The sequence below is a fragment of the Martes martes genome, assembly GCF_963455335.1.
Source record: "Martes martes genome assembly, chromosome: X".
Taxonomy (NCBI): Eukaryota; Metazoa; Chordata; class Mammalia; order Carnivora; family Mustelidae; genus Martes; species Martes martes.
The window spans coordinates 40,501,484-40,521,975 of NC_137897.1; the positions used below are offsets into that span (position 1 = coordinate 40,501,484).

The 20,492-nt window shown below is 46.2% G+C and overlaps 1 protein-coding gene and 1 pseudogene across 2 annotated transcripts; both read left to right on the forward strand.

Moving 5' to 3' along the window:
- Positions 1 to 791: 791 nt before the first annotated feature.
- Positions 792 to 4,287, forward strand: LOC308337350 (E3 ubiquitin-protein ligase RNF138-like; annotated as a pseudogene). Its single transcript has 3 exons — positions 792 to 812; positions 3,206 to 3,512; positions 3,862 to 4,287. The product of its transcript is annotated as an E3 ubiquitin-protein ligase RNF138-like (transcript).
- A 2,153-nt stretch (positions 4,288 to 6,440) lies between these two features.
- On the forward strand, positions 6,441 to 13,117 carry LOC308337351 (putative protein SSX6; the record flags this gene model as incomplete). Its single annotated transcript, XM_080795497.1, has 6 exons — positions 6,441 to 6,509; positions 6,963 to 7,077; positions 7,428 to 7,523; positions 11,285 to 11,306; positions 11,892 to 12,076; positions 13,017 to 13,117. The coding sequence occupies 6 exons, from the start codon at positions 6,441 to 6,443 to the stop codon at positions 13,115 to 13,117; spliced, it is 588 nt and encodes a 195-aa protein (XP_080651623.1).
- Between the last annotated feature and the right edge of the window lie 7,375 nt (positions 13,118 to 20,492).

Genomic DNA, 20,492 nt, shown 5'->3' on the forward strand with positions numbered 1-20,492 from the left:
AGGTATTTTTTAATCTGCTATCTCTGTGCTGGGTGTCAGAGCAAGTGAAATTGTGTAGAGCCTTGGTTTCCTATAGCCCACCAGCTCTCCCAGAATTAAGCTCCACTGATTTTCAAAACCAAATTTTATGGAGCCTCATCTTCCTGGGGCAGATCCTCAGGGCTGGTGGTCTCTAATGTGAGGCTTGAACTCCTTGCTCCTCACAGAGGACCTCCATGCCTGTGATATTCCTTACACTTATGAGTTGTTACACCAGGGTTTGCTTCTCAACCAGGGTGCATCTCTGCCATTCCTACCTTTCTTTTTTTTTTTTAAGACTTTATTTATTTATTTGTCAGAAAGAGAGAGAGTACAAGCAGAGGGAGAAGCAGGATCCCGACTGAGCAAGGAGTGATTTGGGACTTGATCCCAGGACCCTGAGCTGAAGGCAGACCCTTAACCAACCGAGCTACCCAGGTGTCCTATTTCTTGCCCTTTCTTTTCTCTTTTTTTAAAAGATTTTATTTATTTATTTGACAGAGAGAGATGCCGCGAGAGAGGGAACACAAGCAAGGGGAGTGGGAGAGGGAGAAGAAGTTTTCCCACCGAACAGGGAGCCCGACACAGGACTCAATCCCAGGACTCCAGGATCATGACCTGAGCCGAAGGCAGATGCTTAATGACTGAGCCACCCAGGTGCCCTCCTACCCTTCTTGATGTAACTTTTTCTTCATATCTTTGGGTGTGGACGGGCTTTCTGCTTGTCTCTAAGTTATGCTCAGAAAGAGTTGCTCCAGATAGTTACAGCCTTGATGTGTCTCTGGGAGGAGGAGGTGAGCTTAGGATATTTCTACTCTGCCATCTTTCCCTCTAAGAGTGATAACCTGATTTCTAGTGTCCATGTCCAAAGAGAAATTTTGACCAGGATGGATCATACCTAGAGTTTAATCCATACCTATTTTAGGTGTTGAGATTTTTTTTTTATTTGACAGAGAGAAAGAGAGATCACAAGTAGGCAGAGAGGAAGGCAGAGAAGAGGGGGCAAGCAGACTCTCCACTGAGCAGAGAGCCGGATGCAGGGCTCCATCCCAGGACCCTGGGATCATGACCTGAGCCAAAGGCAGAGACTTAACCCACTGAGCCACCCAGCCGCCCGAGATTTGGTATTTTTGAGCTGATAATATTAAATGAGATTTGGGACTTGAGTTCATAGTGCAATGTATTGAGAAATTTGGGGATTTGGTGACATACTACATGTGTTTTTTTCATGTGGGATGGACATGAACCCTTGGGGACCAGGAGCCTGATTACAGGTGAATAATCCCTCCCCCCAAAGATATTCTATTTCCTGGAATTTATGTATGTTACCTTACAATAATAACAAAAAAAGGACTTTGCTGATGGGATTAAGTTAAATATCTTGAGATAAAGATCTTATCCTGGATTATTTGGGTGGATCCTAAATGTATCACGAGCGTCCTTATCAGAGGGAAGCAGAGGGAAATTTGACACCAAGAGAAGAAAAGAGGGAGGTGTGACCATGGAAGCAGAGATTAGAATGATGCGGCCACCGCCAAGAAATGCTGGTAGCTACCAGAAGCTGGAAGAGCAAGGAGCATATTCTCTCCTAGAGCCTCTGAAAGGAGTACAGCCCTGCTGACACCCTGATTCCAGCACAGAGAAACTAATTTTAGACTGCTAGTTTCCAGAACTGTGATAAAATAAATTTCTGGGTTTTTTAAAAGATTTTTATTTGTTTATTTGACAGAGAGAGACACAGCAAGAGAGGGAACACATGCAAGGGAAGTGGGAGAGGGAGAAGCAGGTTTCCTGCTGAGCAGGGAGCCCAATGCAAGGCTCCATCCCAGGATCCTGGGATCATGAGTAAACCGAAGGCAGATGCTTAACGACTGAGCCACCCAGGGACCCCAAATGTCTGTTGTTTTATGCTGCAAAAAATTAATTTGTTACAGCAGCCAAAGGAAATTTGAGTGATTACAAGAGCTTATGTAGATTTTGTTGAAGGTTCTTTGTAGTGTTAAAATGCATTCATTCATTCAGCAACCAACAAATATTTGAGGCAATATGAAAGAGTAATTAAAACCACAGACTATGGATTCGGTTCAACTTGGGAGTGAATTCTACCTCTGCTACCCACTGATTGTGTGACCTCGATCAGGGTGCTTAACTCTCTGAGCCTCAGTCTCAACATCTGCACAATAAGGATAATAACAGTACTTAACTCAAGGTGAGATTCTGAAAATTACATGGGATGATGTGCATGAAGGGCTTTGTGCTGGCAGCAAGGGTCACTGCCGTCCCTGTTCTCAGAGAGCTCTGTCATTCTGGGAGGAAAAACTTAGAGAGATCAAGGCTGTGGATAGAAAGCACAGGGGAGGGGCACCTGGGTGGCTCAGTGGGTTAAAGCCTCTGCCTTCAGTTCAGGTCATGATCCCAGGGTCCTTGGATCAAGCCCTGCATTAGGCTCTCTGCTCAGTGGGGATCCTGCTTTCCTGCCCACCACCCCCCCGCCTCCCTCTCTGCCTATCTCTGTCAAATAAATAAATAAAATCTTAAAATATATATATATATATATATATATTTTTTTTTTTTTTAGAAAGCACAGGGGATATTGGGGACCCATTGGAGACACTGGTGGTGGGGAGGGGGAGAAAAGAATGCCTAGAGAAAGTAACTTCTGAATCCCCTGAGGGACACAGCAAACCGTAATTACATGGATACTTTTTAATACTATTGTAAGTATTACTCTTAAGGGGTAAAACTTGTTCCTAGCTATTGAGTATTCTAAGAAAAGCGCATTTTTTAAAAGCACCTATCAAGGGGCACCTGGGTGGCTCAGTTGTTAAGCGTCTGCCTTCAGCTCAGGTCATGGTCCCAGGGTCCTGGGATTGAGCCCCGCATTGGGCTCCCTGCTCGGCAGGAAACCTGCTTCTCCCTCTCCCACTGCCCCCTGCATGTGTTCCCTCTCGCTGTGTTTCTCTCTGTCAAATAAATAAATAAATCTTTTTTTAGAAGCACGTATCAAAAATGGAGGAAAAAAATGAAGTTTAAGATGATTCCCCTCCCCCAATGGGTTTGCATGGGGAGTCAGGCAAGCCGCCACTGCGACCTTGGCTGCTAAACTGCTGCTGCCACCACCATTGCTTTGATCCTCCATCCATCACCACCATTGCTTTGATCCTCCATCCATCTCACCACGGCTGAGGAGCTCTCTGCAGCCTCATCCTACACCAAAGATGATTTCTACTGTCCCATCTGTTACAGGTGCTAAAAACTGCCATGAGGCCATGGTCTATCAGCACGTCTTCTGTAGAAAATGTTTTCCGACTACAACAAGAAAAAGCAGAATACGTTATCCCCTCTGTTACGGAAATGTGACTGAAAGAGATAGAGACTGTCCTAAACAAGCCTAAGACCTTGGAACTATCATGAGGTTTGCTGATAACTGCAGATGCTGTGAAAAACAAATTAAATTCTATTATTTGAGACATCATTACAAATTTTGTTAAGAAGTATCAAGATGTCCTTGCTCAGCAGGGAGGCAGCTGCACCCTCTCCCTCTGCCTGCTGCTCCCCGTGCTTGTGCTCACTCTCTCAGTCTCTCTCTCTCTCTGTCAAATGAATGAATAAAATCTTTTAAATTTTTTTTTTAATTTTAAAAAAGGGACGCCTGGGTGGCTCAGTTAGTTAAGGGTCTCCCTTTGGATCATGTTGTGATCCCAAGGTCCTGGAATCAAATCCCACCTTGGGCTCCCTGCCCAGCAGGAAGCCTGCTTCTCCCTTTCCCTCTGCGTGTTGTTCCTCTTGCTTGTGATCTCTCTCTCCTTGTCAAAAGAATGAATACATTTTTAAAAAAATAAGAAATATCAAGATGAACATGGTGTTTCCTCTCCCATTCCAAACTTTCAAATCTCTCAAGATTCAGTAGGAAACAGTAATAGGAGTGAAACACTCACCTCTGAGAACACAGAAACTTGTCAAGAAAATACAGGTTTCTCTGGGCATCCCACTTTAAAGTGCCCCTTTCATCAAGGATCAAATTTTACCTGACAGCATTTATGAAATCACTGTAACAATGACCAGATAGTTCCTATCTCAGATAATTCCTGTGATGTGTCCTATTTGTGTGTCTCTTCGCTATGGAGTTTCTAGCTAAATTATTAGAAATTTTGTTAGTCATCTAATCAAAGACATCAGTTTGATTACAGATGATTTGTTAATCTTCATCTAGAGCAGAAAACCCAATATCAGATGACTGCTATTGAATCTTGTCAAGTGAACATATGAAGACTGTGGACATCTCTGTAACTTTATACCTGCAAGTGCTATCTTTAATGGGACAACTATATGAAGTCATTGTCTCAGTAACTCGATGTGTGTATCAACAAAACTAATTCAATCTAAAAAAGAAGTTTAAAATTCTTAAGTCACTAGAGAGGTCCTAGAAAAGAACCCCTGAGGAACTTGCAACTGAGGAAGTTGCAAACTGATAGCAAGGATTCAAGGTGGTGGCCTCGTACTTACTATTTATTAAAATGAAACAATAAAGGCCGAGCAGAGAGTAGCGAGATGTACGCTGAAGGAAAAAGGAACATCTGAGCATGCGCAAGGAGTGAGCTTATGGAAGCTGGAGTGGCCAATTCTGGCAGAGCGCAATCCCGCTTCAAGCGGGAAAATCAACCCACTTCGAAAAGACGGTCCTATCCCTGGAGCTGGACTTTTTTAGACCCCGTTCCTGACTCATTTGCCCCGCCTACTCTCCTAGGCCTTGATTGGCCAGTTCAAGTTCATTAACTGTTCTGATTGGTTGACTACTCTTGGGCAGTGGAATTCTGGGACTTCATCTTGTGGAGCGATTCTTAGCCGCCACCGCTTCAACTCTGAGGTAAGCGCTCTCTTTGGACTATCTTGGACAGGTTGAAGATAGGCTAGTAAAAAAGTGAGGAACCTCTGTAGATCACTCAAATAGTTTAGTTCTTGATGTACCTTGCAATAGCCTCAAGATCCTTAGGACTGAAAAATGACTTAAAGCTTTTCGGGGCAATCCCGGTCAGGCAAAGATAAAACCAGAACTATTTTTGGTCTGTGAGACTTTCTAATTGTTCTTCCTGAAGGAAAAAAAACTCCCCTTAGCCCGAGAAACCCCCAAATCAGCTAGATGCCGCTAGATTTCTTTAACTGGAGATAAAAGCCACTGCCTAAGTGACTTCTTTATTGCCTCCTCCAGGATTAAGCAGAAACTTTCTTGGCCTCAGAGATCCCTAAATTTCCTCTCCCTAAGAGTTTCCAAGTGCCATCAGTTGGGGAACACCAGATTACTACATTAAAACTCTCCACATTCTGGGGCGCCTGGGTGGCTCAGCCCGTTAAGCATCAGCCTTTGGCTCGGGTCGGGATTCCAAGGTCCGGGGATAGAGCCCCGCATTGGGCTACCTGCTCCGTGAGGAGTCTGTTTCTCCCTCTGCCCCTTCCCCCGCTCGTGCTCATTCATTCTCTGTCTCTGTCTCTCTCACAAAAATAAATAAAATCTTTTAAAAAATAGAAAAATAAAGCTCTCCATATTCTCAGCCTAAGTGAAGGTTAACACTGTAGTCCTGGAGATTCCACTTCTCTTAGCACTAAATATTTTCTCTTTTTTTTTAAGATTTTATTTATTTATTTAACAGAGAGAGAGATCACAAGTAGGCAGAGAGGCAGGCAGAGAGAAGGGGGAAGCAGGCTCCCTGCAGAGCAGAGAGCCCCATGCAAGCTCTATCTCAGGACCCTGATATCATGACCTGAGCTGAAGGCAGAGGCTTAACCCACTGAGCCACCCAGGCACTCCTTTTTTTTCTTAAAGATTTTATTTAAATATTTTCTTTTTTTAATAAAGATTTTATTTATTTGTCAGAAAGAGAGATAGAGAGTGTCCAAGTGGGGGGAGGGGCAGAGGGAGAGGGAGAAGCAGGCTCCCTACTGAACAGGGAGCCCAGGACCCTAGGATCATGAGGAAGGCAGATGCTTAACCGGCTGAGCTACCCAGCTTCCCTGTTTCTTTTTTTTTTTTTTTTTAAGATTTTATTTATTTATTTGTCAGAGAGAGAGAGCACGCGCGCGTGCAAGCCTGGGGAATGGCAGGCAGAGGGAGAAGTAGATTCCCTCCCGAACAAGGAGCCCAATGTGGGATTCAATCCCAGTACCCTAGGATCATGACCCAAGCCAAAAGCAGACGCTTAACCGACTGAGCCACCCAGGCATCCTGACCCGTGTTTGTTTGACACCCCCTCCTTGTCCTTTCTCAGGGACAGATAAGCCCAGGATGGAGAAAGGTAGAACCTTGATTCCAGGTGATTAACTGAATATAACCTACCCTCAATGCTGTCTCTCTTCCTCAGGACCTTTGGCTTTGTGGCTGGAGAGATTAGGCTACATCCTTCGGAGATCACATTATTCCTGGCGCCATGAATAAAGGCAGCTCCTTTGCAAAGAACTCCAAGGAGGATACCCAGAAATCAGAGAAGAAATGCAAGGTGAAGTGTTCTGGAGTGGGTCGAGGAATGGCCCAGGGGATACTGTAGAGGGACTAGATTTTGAGGAGGTGAGTTCAGAGGCACTAGGGGAAAGGAGCAGAGTGCCGGGGGGAGATCCAAAGCCTCTGGAGCTTCCCACCTTCACTCTGTCCTCACCTAGCATCTCTGGAGACAACCAGTCTGTGACCTTGCACTGCATTTGGTGACTCTCAGGCCATTCTGGAAGGTGAAAGAACATGCCATCAGCATTACGCATCTACCACAAGCTGGGGAAGAGGGTAGGGAATGTTACCCATGTTCTCTCGGTTAGCCTTGACATTAACCAGGAGGGATTATTCTCCCTAGTTCACAGATCCCAAAATGGAAGTCCTGTGGCAGAGGAAGAGACCCCCGCTGAAGATCAGACATGTTTAGCTGAGTTGCTGCTCTGACGTGCTTATTTTTCTTTCCTAGGCCTTCAAGGATATTTCCAAATACTTCTCTAAGGAAGACTGGGCAAAGCTTGGATACTCAGATAAAATCACCTACGTGTACATGAAGAGAAACTATGACACCATGACTGGTCTAGGTAACAGAAAGCTCTGGATGCAGAAAAACCTGGGAACACATGACCATCCCTCAGTCCCTTTACATGCCATGCCTTCTTCCTAGGCTGCTTAAGTGTCCCAGATCTTCCTTTTGTGCAGGGAGAAATCCCAGGGCAGCTTTGAGGCACTCTCCTCTTTTTAATATTCTGTGCAGGGCTGAAGACCTGGAGTGGCCACAAAGAGGCTCAGACCTAGGTCTTGCCCATTTCTCTTCCCTTGTTTGGAATCCCCAGCTGATGAGCTTGACCGTCCCTGCTGCCTCCCAGGATTCTACCCCGCATTCCTCCTCTCAGGTTGTCTCTTAAGGAACAAATATTTTGCTTCTTTCTAGGTCTCAGGGCCACTCTCCCAGCCTTCATGTGTCCTAAAAAACGAGCCATGAAATCCAACGAGCATGATTCTGATGATGATCAGGACAAGAATCAGGGTGAGTCAAAGGAGAGGTTTGGAGAGAGCATCCTGTAGCCCAGTTGCTTTGGGGTCCAGCTGCTTAGGAAGGATTCTCGGGAGTTTGTTTCCTCAAAAGCATCATGGCTGAGTGAGAAAAATTGGATGTAGAAGGTTGAGCAGAGTCAGAGGCCATTCATATAAAATCTTAAAACATGCAAAGCAAGAGTGTGTATTTTTATGGATAATAAGTAAATGGTAAGTGCATAAAACCTGAATGAGAATAAAACCCATCAAATTCAGGAGTGCAAAGGGAGGGATGTCAGGGATCAGGGAGGACTGCACAGATGGCTTCAGCTGTGACTTGTTTATAGTGTTTTGTTATATTTTGAATAAAGATCTCAGAACAGTCTGAAGCAGTTGTGGGATAATGGGAAGTTCTGACAAGACTCAGTGGTAGATGTGCATATGTTTCCAAAATTATTCTCCCTAAGTTTCTCTATATTTGAAACATTTCATTTTTTTAAGATTTTTTTAATTTATTTATTTGACAGATACAGATCACAAGTAGGCAGAGAGAGAGAGAGAGAGAGAGAGAGGAGGAAGCAGGCTCCCTGCTGAGCAGAGAGCCTGATGTGGGGCTGGATCCCAGAACTCTGGAATCATGGCCCGAGTCAAAGGCAGAGGCTTTAACCCACTGAGCCACCCAGGTGCCCCAAAACATTTCATTTTTTAAAAAGGAGTTATGGTTCTTGTTAAACACTGTTAATGAATCACAGGACAATTAAGAAAAATTTAATTATAGTGTAGATCCATGTGGAGCATCTGGCCAGCTGTTGGTAGAGCATAAGACCCTTGATCTTGGAGTCATGAGTTCAAGCCCCATGTTGGGCATAGAGATTGCTTTTTTTAAAGTGCAGGGACGCCTGGGTGTCTCAGTCACTTGGGTATCCAGCTCTTGATTTCAGCTCGGGTCAATTCTCAGGTCGTGGGATAGAGCCCCACATTGGGTTCCACGCTCAGCTCAGAGTCTGCTTATCTCTTTCCCTCCCCCAGCTTGGGGTTGCTTGTGCACTCGTGTGCGCTGTCTCGCTCTCAAATAAATAAAATATTTTTTAAAATAAAATTTAAATTTAAAAAAGTGTAAATCCACAAAAAACTTCCAGAGTCAATGTCATAATAGGGCATAAGTATCAGATAAATATCTTAAGAGAGAGTGATGAATGCATTAGGAAATGACATACAGCTATATCCCCAAGTTTTACCTAAACCAAATAGTCTTCTTGTTCCCCATCAAACCTGATTCTATGTGTTGAGCTTGGGAGATGTTTGAGAAAGTGATCCTTCACACATTAGCTTTTCTCCTTATCAGTGAGCAGAGGTAACATATGGTGGAAAGGGTAGCAGATTCTAGAAATCTTTGTGTATTTGATCAGTGTGTGTACTCACCATAAAGGGAATGAAATGTATTCACTTGCTTTTCTGCTCTGACAGCACAGCTGTAAGCAGACAGAGTCAGAATTTTCAAACTGTCTCCAACAGACCTATGACTCTCTGGGAAAACAGGCCAGATTCTGCAAGCACCCAAAATTGCTGAGAGGGCTGAAAATCCAGTGCTTGAGAGTCTACAGTTTTTGACACTACAGAAGTACTTTTTTCTTTTTTTTAAAGATTTTATTTATTTATTTGACAGAGAGAGATCACAAGTAGGCAGAGAGGCAGGCAGAGAGAGTGAGAGTGAAGCAGGCTCCCTCCCGAGCAGAGAGCCCAACGTGGGACTCGATCCCAGGACCCTGAGATCATGACCTGAGCCGAAGGCAGCGGCTTAAACCACTGAGCCACCCAGGTGCCCCAGAAGTACTTTTTTTTTAAAGATTTTATTTATTTGACAGAGAGAGACACACAGCAAGAAAAGGAACACAAACGGGGGAGTAGGAGAGGGAGAAGCAGGCTCCCCGCTGACCAGGGAGCCTGATGCGGGACTCGATCCCAGAACTCCAGGATCATGACCTGAGCAAAGGATGACGCTTAACCGACTGAGCCACCCAGGTGTACCTGAAGGAGTATCTTTATACTGGAAATATTCCAGAACCACTGGGCCAAATCACCCACGATTCCTCATACACCTAACAGCTTTGTTGAAATATAATTGGCATACTATAAAATTCACCTGGTCTGAGTGGACAGTGATTTTAGCTGCCACACACATCCTTTTAAGTCAATGCAATCAATTTAATTAATTCAATCAGTTTAATTCTTTGGGTGGGGGAAAGGTAAGAAATATGTAGTAGCACAGGATGAGGCAGTGATGGGGTTTGGTTCAAGGTTTAGAAATCATCAGAAGGGGACACCTGGGTGGCTCAGTCAGTTAGGCCGCTGCCTTAGACTCGGGTCACGATCCCAGGGTCCTGGGATCGAGTCCCGTATCAGGCTCCTTGCTCGGCAGGGAGCCTGCTTCTCTCCGCCTCTGCCTGCTTGCATGCTCTCTCTCTTTCTCTGACAAATAAATAAAATCTTAAAAAAAAGAAATCATCGGAAGGAAAATTATGAATTGGTGCCACAAATAAATGTATAAACCATGATTTAAAGACGGTTCAAAAACCAGTCTCAAAATAACTCCTTGACAATAAGTGGACTCATAACCCGTTCCTGCAGAACCCCCTGATGCCACAGGAGTCTCAGGAGTTTGGGAATATTTGCCACCAAAGAAAAATTCCTATTTATCACTTTCTTTTAGATGAATCTTCTCAGGAAGTTTCTGATGCTCAAGGGAGAGAAAAAATGAAGGTGAGTATCTCCCAAACCTAAAGAATCAGAGATTCTCTCCCTCCACAGATGAGAACATCGGTAAGAGTGGGAGGATACTGAATATAGCCGGACTGTCACTGCCTCCCTTTCCTGATCTCTCCTGACAATTCCTGATGCATCAGTTGCTTAATAATGAGGGATTGTGATAGTCAATACTTCTTTTATTTTCACAGTGATGTCAGATAATTCACCAGCTTTCATTTCTTTAATCCTTCAGAAAAACCTCGATGACATTTTCTTAGCATTATTCCCAGCTAATAACGAAGATATTATTAACAATAATAACTAATCATAAAGTTGAGGCTATTGTAGCATAGAGATTCTAAGTAATTTTTCCGAGACCACGTGGCAATGATAGTGATCTGTACATTTGAAACATTTCTTTTTTTAAAAGCCCTTATTGTTCTTGCTGAACAATATTGTTCTTGCTGAACACTGTTAACGAATCACAGGACAATTAAGCCCCAAATGATATCCCAGCTCATGAGCCCTTTCATGTGTCTAAGTTCAGGGGTTCCCCCCCACACACAAACACCAAGGGTTCTACCCCACAGAAGCTGCTAAGGCTTCGGTTTAGACACCCACTCTCGAAAGAGGAAATACCAGTCTCTGCTCTGCGGTAGGGCCAGTCTCTCCTGGCTTGAGAATGACCTTGGCTGTCAGCCCCTCCCTACTGTGAGCTCCTATGGGAACTTGTCTGCATCTGAGGCATCTCTGAAGCCTCCGTCAGGGCCCCGGGGCTGGGGAGGGGGTCCCTCTGAGGTGCCCCAAACTGTTTCTTGAGTACGTGATTCCGCAGTTTTAGATTAAACTCTACTTTAGAGGGAAAAGGCCCCTGAAAGTTGGATTGCCAGTGTAGAGACCTTGGAGACAATGCAAAGAAGGATCAGAAGAGAAAGTATTCATTTTCATTATCACCACATTGAAAAGTGTTTGCAAGCTTGGAAGGGACTTTCCCTTCGCTTCTTCTACTTTTCTTCTTCCCTGTTTCAGAAATGAGGGAGCTGAAGGAAAGGTAGCTTAAGATTGTTGGTCAGTGACGCACACGCTGACGCAAACAGAACTGGTACAGCAGCCATCTTGCTTACTTCCCCATTAACCGTTCTTGCCAGGGCAGGACAGAAGGTGGCATTTGGTGCGGCTTTCTTCGCTGTCTATATTAATTGCTGTGCACCATTCCTTTCCTCGCCCCTGTGCTCCTCTCCCTTCTACCGTTTTCCAGCAGTGTTCCGTGCCCTCTGAATTTTTACCTTTACTCTCCCAGCAGTACTCTATCAGCTTATGCGTGATTCCCTTATATTTTATAGAAGGCCCTCCTTTCTTCCAGAGACCACGTGGAATCTTAGAATGCTACTCTTCCCCGAATCTTCTGTCTACCACATACCGCTTACATGGAGCATTTTTGCTGTTTGCAAGAATATCTGACAAGGGGGTGTAGATGAATGTTCTAGTCCTGGAAACACCCTTCATTTAGGCCATTCCTTTTTGTTCTAACCTTCCTCATAATTTAGGTACAGGTTATATAATGATCTCCCAGAGTTGTTGAGGATATTAATCAAGGTATGGATGTGAAGACACTTCGTAAGCTCTAAACCACTAGAGAAATGCCATTGACACTCTTTGTATGTGACCTTCACGTTAAAAAGGTGATGCTCAAGAAACCAATAAAGGAAGAAAGCGATTCGGAACCAATACCAATAACACCTGGCCCTGAGCAGGCTCAGAAAGAGCTGTGCCCCCCAGAAAAAGCGAGTACCTCTGGTCAACAGAGTGAGGACATACCAGGTAAGGGATGCCTCGGTGGCTCCGTCAGTTAAGCATCTGCCTTCCGCTCAGGTCCTGATCCCAGAGTCCTGGGATTGAGTCCTGCATCGGGCTTCTTGCTCAGTGGGGAGCCTGCTTCTCCCTCTGCCTGCCGATCCCCCCGCTACTTGCGCATGTGCTCTCTCGCTTTCTCTCTCTCTGACAAATAAATACAATTAAAAAAAGAAGAAGAAGAAGAAGAAGATACCAGGTAAGAGGTAGCCATGTGGGAGCAACCCCTCTGCCTTTCCTGGCTATGTTCAAGTATGTGGTCTAGGCATGGGGGATGGATCCTGGACGGGCCTGGGGCCAGACCTGATGGAGGAGCTCACCCAGCTCCAGCCGAGATGTTAGAACATGACTTTCAGAGTCACAGGTTTGAATTTTCATTGATATAACAGCGGGTGATTCTAGGCAAGTCTTCCAAATTCTCTGAACTCCAGATTCCTTGTCTGTAAAATGGAAATAAAGAATCGTGGTTCACAAACTGTTCAAGGCATTAAACCTAGAAAGCCTGACAACACGAAAGGCGGTCAAGTCATTCCATCTGTAATAACCCGGGAACATATTTCACTCACAGTTGTATCCCCAGCCCTCAGCTCAATGCCTGACGCACAATATGCCCTTAACAAACATAGGCTGAATGAAAGAAGGTCTGAATGAATGTTCTGGTAAGTAAAGAGGGTGGCAATCCACACCTGACAATGGGAGGAGCCGGAAGCGAAAATTCCAACTGGCATTTGGTGTGTATCAGCGCGGGTCTAACATCTCAGTCTCTCTGAGCCAGAACATGGGGAAAACAGGCTATGTCGAATGCCTGTGTGCCCTCGGGAAGGAGCAGGCATCTCCTTATCTGGGAAAACAGAGACTAACACTCCCCAGCCCATCCGGCCCCCCATTTACCAACTCTTCTCCACCCTAGGACCCAGGAAGGTGATGAATAGTGTTTGGGCCTGTAGACTGCGGGAAAGAAAGACCCTGATAGTGTATGAAGAGATCAGTGATCCCGAGGAAGATGACTAAGTCTGTAAGTGACCCTTCAGTCCACACCCGCACCCCTCTGCAAAATGTACTTTCTAGTTAACATTATTGGCACCCCGTCTTGTCACCTGTTCCCCAGAACATTCCTTTCTTCTAGTCCCTTGAGCTGCCGCTTTGAGGCTAAGTGATGAGGTTCCCCCAGGCTCTCTGTGCTCCCTGCTCTGTGTATCTAGGGATCCTCCCTACCTAGAATGCTATGGGCTCCCAAACCCATGATGTGTAGGCCATGCCTTCCTCTAGCCTAGAAACTCCGAGGACAGGTAAAGGAGTCACTGTGGCCTGAACACAAGGTTCTGTTGGAGAAGCAGTGGGAGGTGCTTGTAGACCATGAGACAGGACAGAATCTGAGTGCTCGGGGTCCTGCAGGCCTGGAGGAGGGGTTTGGTGTGGATTTATCAGGCGATCAGAGCTCACTGCCACTCACGTTCCTTCTCTTTCCTTGCCTCAACCTCAGGGATGTGACAAGTGCCCATGATAAGGAGCAGAACCTGGTGGCCTTTCACGAACATGGGCACGGCTGTGAACTCCTAGCCATCAGGTGTAGAGCAAGTAAAAGAGTTCACAATAGTGAAAAGTTAAGCACGATTTTTCTTACTATGTGCCAGATATTGTTAGATAATAGAGCTCTGTTAATAATAAGACATCTACTCAATGCATATTTCTTTCTGTGTATCCATGCACTTACTTTAGAAAACAAAGCATCGTGGGGTATTCTCTGCCCAGAACAGCACAACCCTCCTCCCCCGATGTGATTGCTGGAGGGCAGCTCTGGGTGTTTGGTTCCACGTGTTTTTCTCTGCATTTACACACACGTGCGGTGGCACTCTAAGTATCTCCCACCTGCTTTTTCCCTCTGCCAGCACTTCCTGGACAAGCACCCCTCATTTTGTTGCTGTCCAGCAGGTGCCCCATGCTGCAAAACCCCCTTTCTTCATTTGCGTTGCCTCAGTTGTTGATAATTAATAAAAATTTACAAGTTTCACTCAGTTGTTTGCTCGTCTTGTTCTTGGGCACAGAGCCCTGTACATATGCGTGAGTGTTTCTTTAGCACACGGTCTCAGAAGCAGAACTGTCGTGTCAGCGGGTTCATTCATTCAACAAACACCTACTGAGCACGTCCTGTGTACCGAGCACTGTTCTAGGTGCTGGAAAAACATCAGGGAACAAGACAGGCAAATGTCCCAGCCCATGTGGAGCTGGTATTCTAATGGGGGATTTTTCAGTTTTCATTTTGATGGACACCGTACACCCCAGACCCAGGGCGGGTGCTGGTTGGACACCATGGCCTTTGATGTCTGTGAGATCTCCAGGGTCGGGGGCTGGGATGGTCCATTTGGAAGTCTGTGAGATGGGGCGCCTGGGTGTCTCAGTGGGTTAAGTATCTGCCTTCGGCTCAGGTCATGAGCCCAGGGTCCTGAGATTGAGTCTTGTAAGGGGCTCCCTGCTCAGTGGGGAGCCTGCTTCTCCCTCTCCCTCTGCTGTTCTCCCTGCTTGTGCTCTCCTGCTTTCTCTCCTTGTCAAATAAATAAATAAAATCTTTAAAAATATAGAAGTCTGTGAAAGAAGACAGAGCTAAAACCGTCTGCTAGGGAATGTGGAAGGATACAGAAGGAGTGGCCCACTGGGGACCATATGGTGGGCAGGAATGGAAGTGTCCACTAGTCATGAGGCAGGAAAGCAGCAGATGGAAAAATCCACTGGACAGAGGTATGAAACTTTCCCTCAAGGGTCTCATGACCAAAGAAAGGTTTGGGGGCTGGGGTGGGGATGAAGAGTCACGAATGGGATAGTCTTCTGTTCACACCATTGCAGACCACAGCGTCAACTCTTGGAAAGGAAAGAGGGGAGTCTGTTTGGGAACAAACCATTGTGTGTGCTGGGAGACAGTAAGGCTGTCAACAAAGGTCACCAAGGTGGCTTGCACAGGACTATCAAATACCAGCCCCAGCTGGAAACAGGGTTGATGCCGCCCATCACCTCAGCCTCCCAGCAACCACCCAGGCTTGGCAGGTCTCCACTCTCCTGTTGAAGCCTCCATCTCCCCTACCTCTGCCTCTGTTCCACTTCCAGACCCACCCCCTTGTCCCAGTAGATTCGGATCAAAGGCAGGGAGAAACCATAAACCCACAGATGACTGGGTCATGGAGGAGAAGGACAGGAATCGAGGCTCTCCTCGGGCTCTGATGGGTCATCATGACTCCAGGCTGAGGCCACATCTCCTGGGTCAGAACTGAGTCTGCCCTCTTCCATGGGCACCCCGTGACAGCTGCAGGGTTGCAGGCTTGCTCTCCTCACATCAGCCCTGGGACCGGGTCTCCTAAAGCCCTGGGGGTTGGTGGACCCAGAGAGCTTTGCCCTGGGAGACTGAGAAAGGCTGCAAAGAATCACCGTTGTTTGGAGCTCTAGATCTGGGAGTTGGCGTGGGCCATGATGAGGAATAAGGCACGGCCAGGGGTGTAGACAGATGTGGACACACACATGAACTCTCTCTGACCAGCATGTACCCCACGGCACAGCCTTCTACAGCAGAGTCAGCTCCTGGGGAATGTGTAGCAAGAGGATCCTTATTTACCTGCTTCTCTGAGAATATTATATGTTGTCGCTTGAGGTCCCGCCTCTGGATGGGACAGGTCCCAATTCTAAGACTCTGCACCCCAGTCCAGGAACACCATCGACAGGAATGAGGGAGGTCTGGTTTATGGGGTGTTCACAGTCCACCTTCTGTAATAACCCCCAAAAGTGCAATTAATATTCATCTTGTGTTTTATAGATGTTATAGATGATGATAGATTAGATAGAGAGAGAGAGAGAGATTATAGATGAAACAGAGACACAGACAGATGTCAGACTTACTGCCAGAGTTCCTGCAGCTTGCATGTGTGGGAAGGAATGGGTTTGGAACTCACTGCGACTTCAGAGACATTAAGGAGGACAGGTGTGTACTGGAGGGTGAACTTGAATATGCTTCAGGTTCTGTTTCAAGTCTCAGAGTAGAGGACAACTTGGATAGCCTTGAGGGTATAATGCTAAGTGAAGTAAGAGAAACACAAATAGCATATGATTTCACTCATACATGGAATCTAAAAAAACAAAACAGGGGTACCTGTGTGGCTCAGTGGGTCAAGCGTCTGCCTTCGGCTCAGGTCACAATCCCAGAGTCTGGGGATGGAGTCCCAAATCTGACCCCCTGCTCAACAGGGAGCCTGCTGCTCCCCCCTGCTCGTGCTGTCTCTCTCTCTCTGACAAATAAGTAAATAAAATATTTTTTAAAAGATTAAAATCTAATAAAAATAATTTAAAAATTTTTTAAAAAGAATTTATCCTTAAAAACACTTTTCTTCCCAAATCACTAGAAAGTTGGGTGGGATGGGAGATAGACATTCAGGCTCTATCTGCCATCCTCCTCCAGTCATCTGTTTTTAGATATTTTATGTATTTTTATCACTACATGAATGTGATTTTCCTTCAATTTATTCTCTAAATGGTTCTTCTTGGTATATGGAAACCCGTCAGCTATTGTATATAAGGGGCACCTGTCTGGCTCAGTGGGTAGAGCACACAACTCTCAATATCAGGGTCGTGAGTTCAAGCCCCATGCTGGGCAAGGAGCCTACTAAAAAAAAATGAGAAATAAATCATTGCATATTGTATTCTGTAACCTGGCTACGTGCAGGCCCCTTTGGGAGTGCAATTTTTTGGGGGTTTGGTTTGGTTTTTTTGGCTTATAACAACAAACATTTTATTTGCTCCTGATTTTACAGGTCAGCTCTTGGGGTTGGACCAGGCGGATCTTTTGCTGGTCTTGCCCGTGATCAGTGGCAGTCGGCTAGCCAGCTGGGAGGGGCGTTCGCTAGCATGCATCTTTGCTTCCCGTGGTCTAACCCTCAAACAGGCCAGCCTGGGCTTCTTCTTCCCATGACAGGCTGGGGCCATCTGAGACCCACTCCTGCCCCAGGCTCTCTCTGTAGGCTTCTCGCACCAACACTAGAGCAGGACTCAATCTGCTTTATTCTTCAAAAAGAAAATTCCTTTCCCAATGTTATAAAGGGGCAGTGTATTGCAGATGTCAGAGAGAAGACTGGTTGGAGGTGAAGGAGGTTTGTATCTTACAGAGCTAAGCCGTTCATTGTAAAGATCACCTAAATCACCTCTTCCCCCCAAAAATATCACCCTTAAGGCATTTGACTACTGGTTCTGTAGCCAGGGTGGAGGGGAGCAAGAGCACCTGGCTCTGGGGGGGGGTCCCCAAACAGACCGGGTTTGGCCACTCGCCACTGACAAAATCCAAAGGCAGACAACTGAGTGGTGGTGAAATAAAGGAATTTATTGCACCAGGAAGACCATGGACTAGTGTCTCAAACGACTGCCTCCAAAGTGCCTGGGAACACTTCCGGGTTTATATAAGGAAAATGTGGGGTAAAGTTGGGTGGGTAAGCACAGGTAGGCAGTTAGAGTCAAACGGATCATCATCTTGAGGTCAGTCATGCGTGAGGGTCTTGCTGGCTCAGGGCAGTCCTTCTTGCTTGACAGGGTGCGTGTCTGGGGATGCTTAGCCCTCAAGTCTCCCACCTGAGCCAAGAGACAAACTGGAAAGAAAGAACGAAAACTGGAAAGTTTGAGGTCAAAGTAGACGCAGCTGAAGTCCTCTTTCAGTTCTTCTGTTCCTTCTAAGACAGAGAAACTGAAGGGACCCCCAGGAAGGACTGCTTTATTGCAGTCTCTGTTCTTTTTTTTTTTTTTTTTAAGATTTTCTTTATTTGACGGAGAGCGAGCACAAGCAGGGGAAGCAACAGGCTGAGGGAGAAGCAGGCTCCCCGAGGAGCAGGGAGCCGGATGCGGGACTCAATCCCAGGACTCTGGGATCATGATCTGAGCAGAAGGGAGGCTGAGCCCAACTGACTGAGCCACCCAGGCATCCCTGCGGTCTCTATTCTTGCTAGGACCTACGCCCCCACCTTACACACGCCTCATAGAACAGATAGTGTGTGTCCTCCTTGTAAAGGTCATGGAGTTAATGATTTCTTTGGAGTCTTCCGGCACAGTAGATAACATCGTAGAAGTGACTGGGCGAGTTATCACGTACGTCTTCCAGACCCCTGACTCCAGACACCTTGATGTTAAGACCCCTGGCTCCAGGGCCTAAGTGACTTACAGCGGACACGGGAGCATTCGTCCTTGTTTTGACCAGATCTTGGGTGCCGGTGAGGACATGAATACCAGACCACATCCTCAATAAAAACCTCAGACCCCAAGGGAGCCTGGCTGGCTCAGTTGGTGTGGCTTACAAGTCTTGGTCTCAAGATCGTGAGTTTGAGCCCCACACCGGGGGTAGAATTTACTTTAAAAAAAGAAAAAGAAAAAGAAAAAGAAAAACTTCAGACCCCAAGCAAAGACGAAGTCCCTCTCTCCTTTCCTTTCCAGTTTCCCAGACACTTCGCCTGCTGTACTCCATCACTTACACTGTTCAATAAATTCTGCCCTTGTTTCCTCTTTAGTTCTTCATTTCTATTCCTGTGTGAAGTCAAGGACCCTCCTGGCTGCTCCCGGGGGACCCACCCTCTAGGTCCGTGGACCCAGCCAGCCTGCATCACTTCTATCTATTCCCAGTCCTATTATTTGCCCTTTTCTCCCCCCTTGGGACAGTTTTACTCCACTCTGACTTGGGTTCTCCAGAATCAACACTTAAAATTGGCTTCACGAGTTCGAATGACCGCTGTTCAAGACCAGATCCCCAAAGAAACAGACTGTGGGGCATATAGGACGTCTCCAGACAGATTATACAGAGAAATTCAGCTCAGAACAGTGCATGAGGAGAGGGAGGGAGGAGAGAATTGACTTGTCTGGCTCACTCCCAGGTTGGTTGTTGTTTTTTTTTATTGGTCAAAATGTACCCCACAGGCATTAACTCCCCACATTTCTTGATTGCATCCCTTGACCCCTTCGCCAGCTGTTTAGGAAGCCAGATTACACACTCTCAGATGCAGTTTCCAGAAGTGATGGGAAGAGCCAAAAAGGCCAGGAACGCCGCTCACTTGCCGGGCTTTCCAGCGGCATCCAAGGGTCAGAGCTGAGCACTCCCAGGCAAGTCCTAAGTTCACCAGTTGTAACAGCCATCTGTGCTGGCTAATTGCCTTTATCCGGAGGAAAGATTAAACTCCTATCTCCATGATAAGCGGGTGCTTTTACCTTGGAGCCAGGTGCCTAGGCTAAACTCCCAGGTGACAGGGAAACCCTGCGCTTATCTTCCTTGAGATCCACATTTCAAAGAGATGACTACAACACTCTTAAGAAAGGCATTCCTGGGTTATAGGCTGGCAACAGGCTTCTTTAGGTCTTAAAAAGCTGGACCTAGGGGCGCCTGGGTGGCTCAGTCCTTGAGTGTCTGCCTTTGGCTCAGGTTGTGATCCCAGGGTCCTGGGATCGAGCCCCACATCATATGCACAAATCCTAGGTTTCTCAAGGAAATGCTTGAAGAAAACTGCAGGAGGGAAATGCTTGAAGAAAACTGCAGGAGGGGAAGTCTCTTTCCTTTTGGGGCAAAGGGGAAAATTCACTTTTGTGTTTATTTACCCTAACAGCGTTCTTCTTTGGTTATTCTTTTATAGTGAAACTACCATTTTTTAATGATCTCCACTGCCGGGACACCTGAGTGCCTCAGTTAGTTGAGCCACCGGCTCTTGGTTGTTGGCTCAGGTCAAGGTCTCCTGGGTTGTGGGATGGAGCCCCAAGTCAGGCTCCGCACTCAGCAGGGAGGGGAGTCCGATTGAAAAGTATCTCCCTCTGCCCCTCCCCCCACCCATTTGTGGGCACGCGCGTGCTCTCTCTAAAATAGCTACATCTTTTTAAAAAATGATCTCCAGGGGCACCTGGGTGGCTCCGTGGGTTAAAGTCTCTGCCTTCGGCTCAGGTCATGATCCCAGAGTCCTGGGGTCCTGGAATCGAGTCCCGCAGCGGGCTCTCTGCTCAGCAGGGAGTCTGCCTCCCCCCCTCCCCCCCCCCCCCCGCCTACTTGTGATCTCTCTGTCAAATAAATAAATAAAAATCTTTTTAAAAAATGATCTCCATTGGGGAGGGTATGTGCTATGAATGATGTGAAATGTGTAAGCCTGATGATTCACGGTATTGTACCCCTGGGGCAAATAATACATTATATGTTAGTAAAAATAATTAAAAAACATTCTCTCCACTGCCATTTCTGCCTTTCTCTGGGAGTTTGTCGCTGCCTAAATATTCTGTAAATCCACAGTAAGATGCAAAGGAAAGCAGTCATCAGAATTACAATAGAATGAATCCAAAAGTTCAAGAGAATACTCACCTTTGGTAGTGGAAGAAAAGCCTTTATGTCTTACTTCCTGCT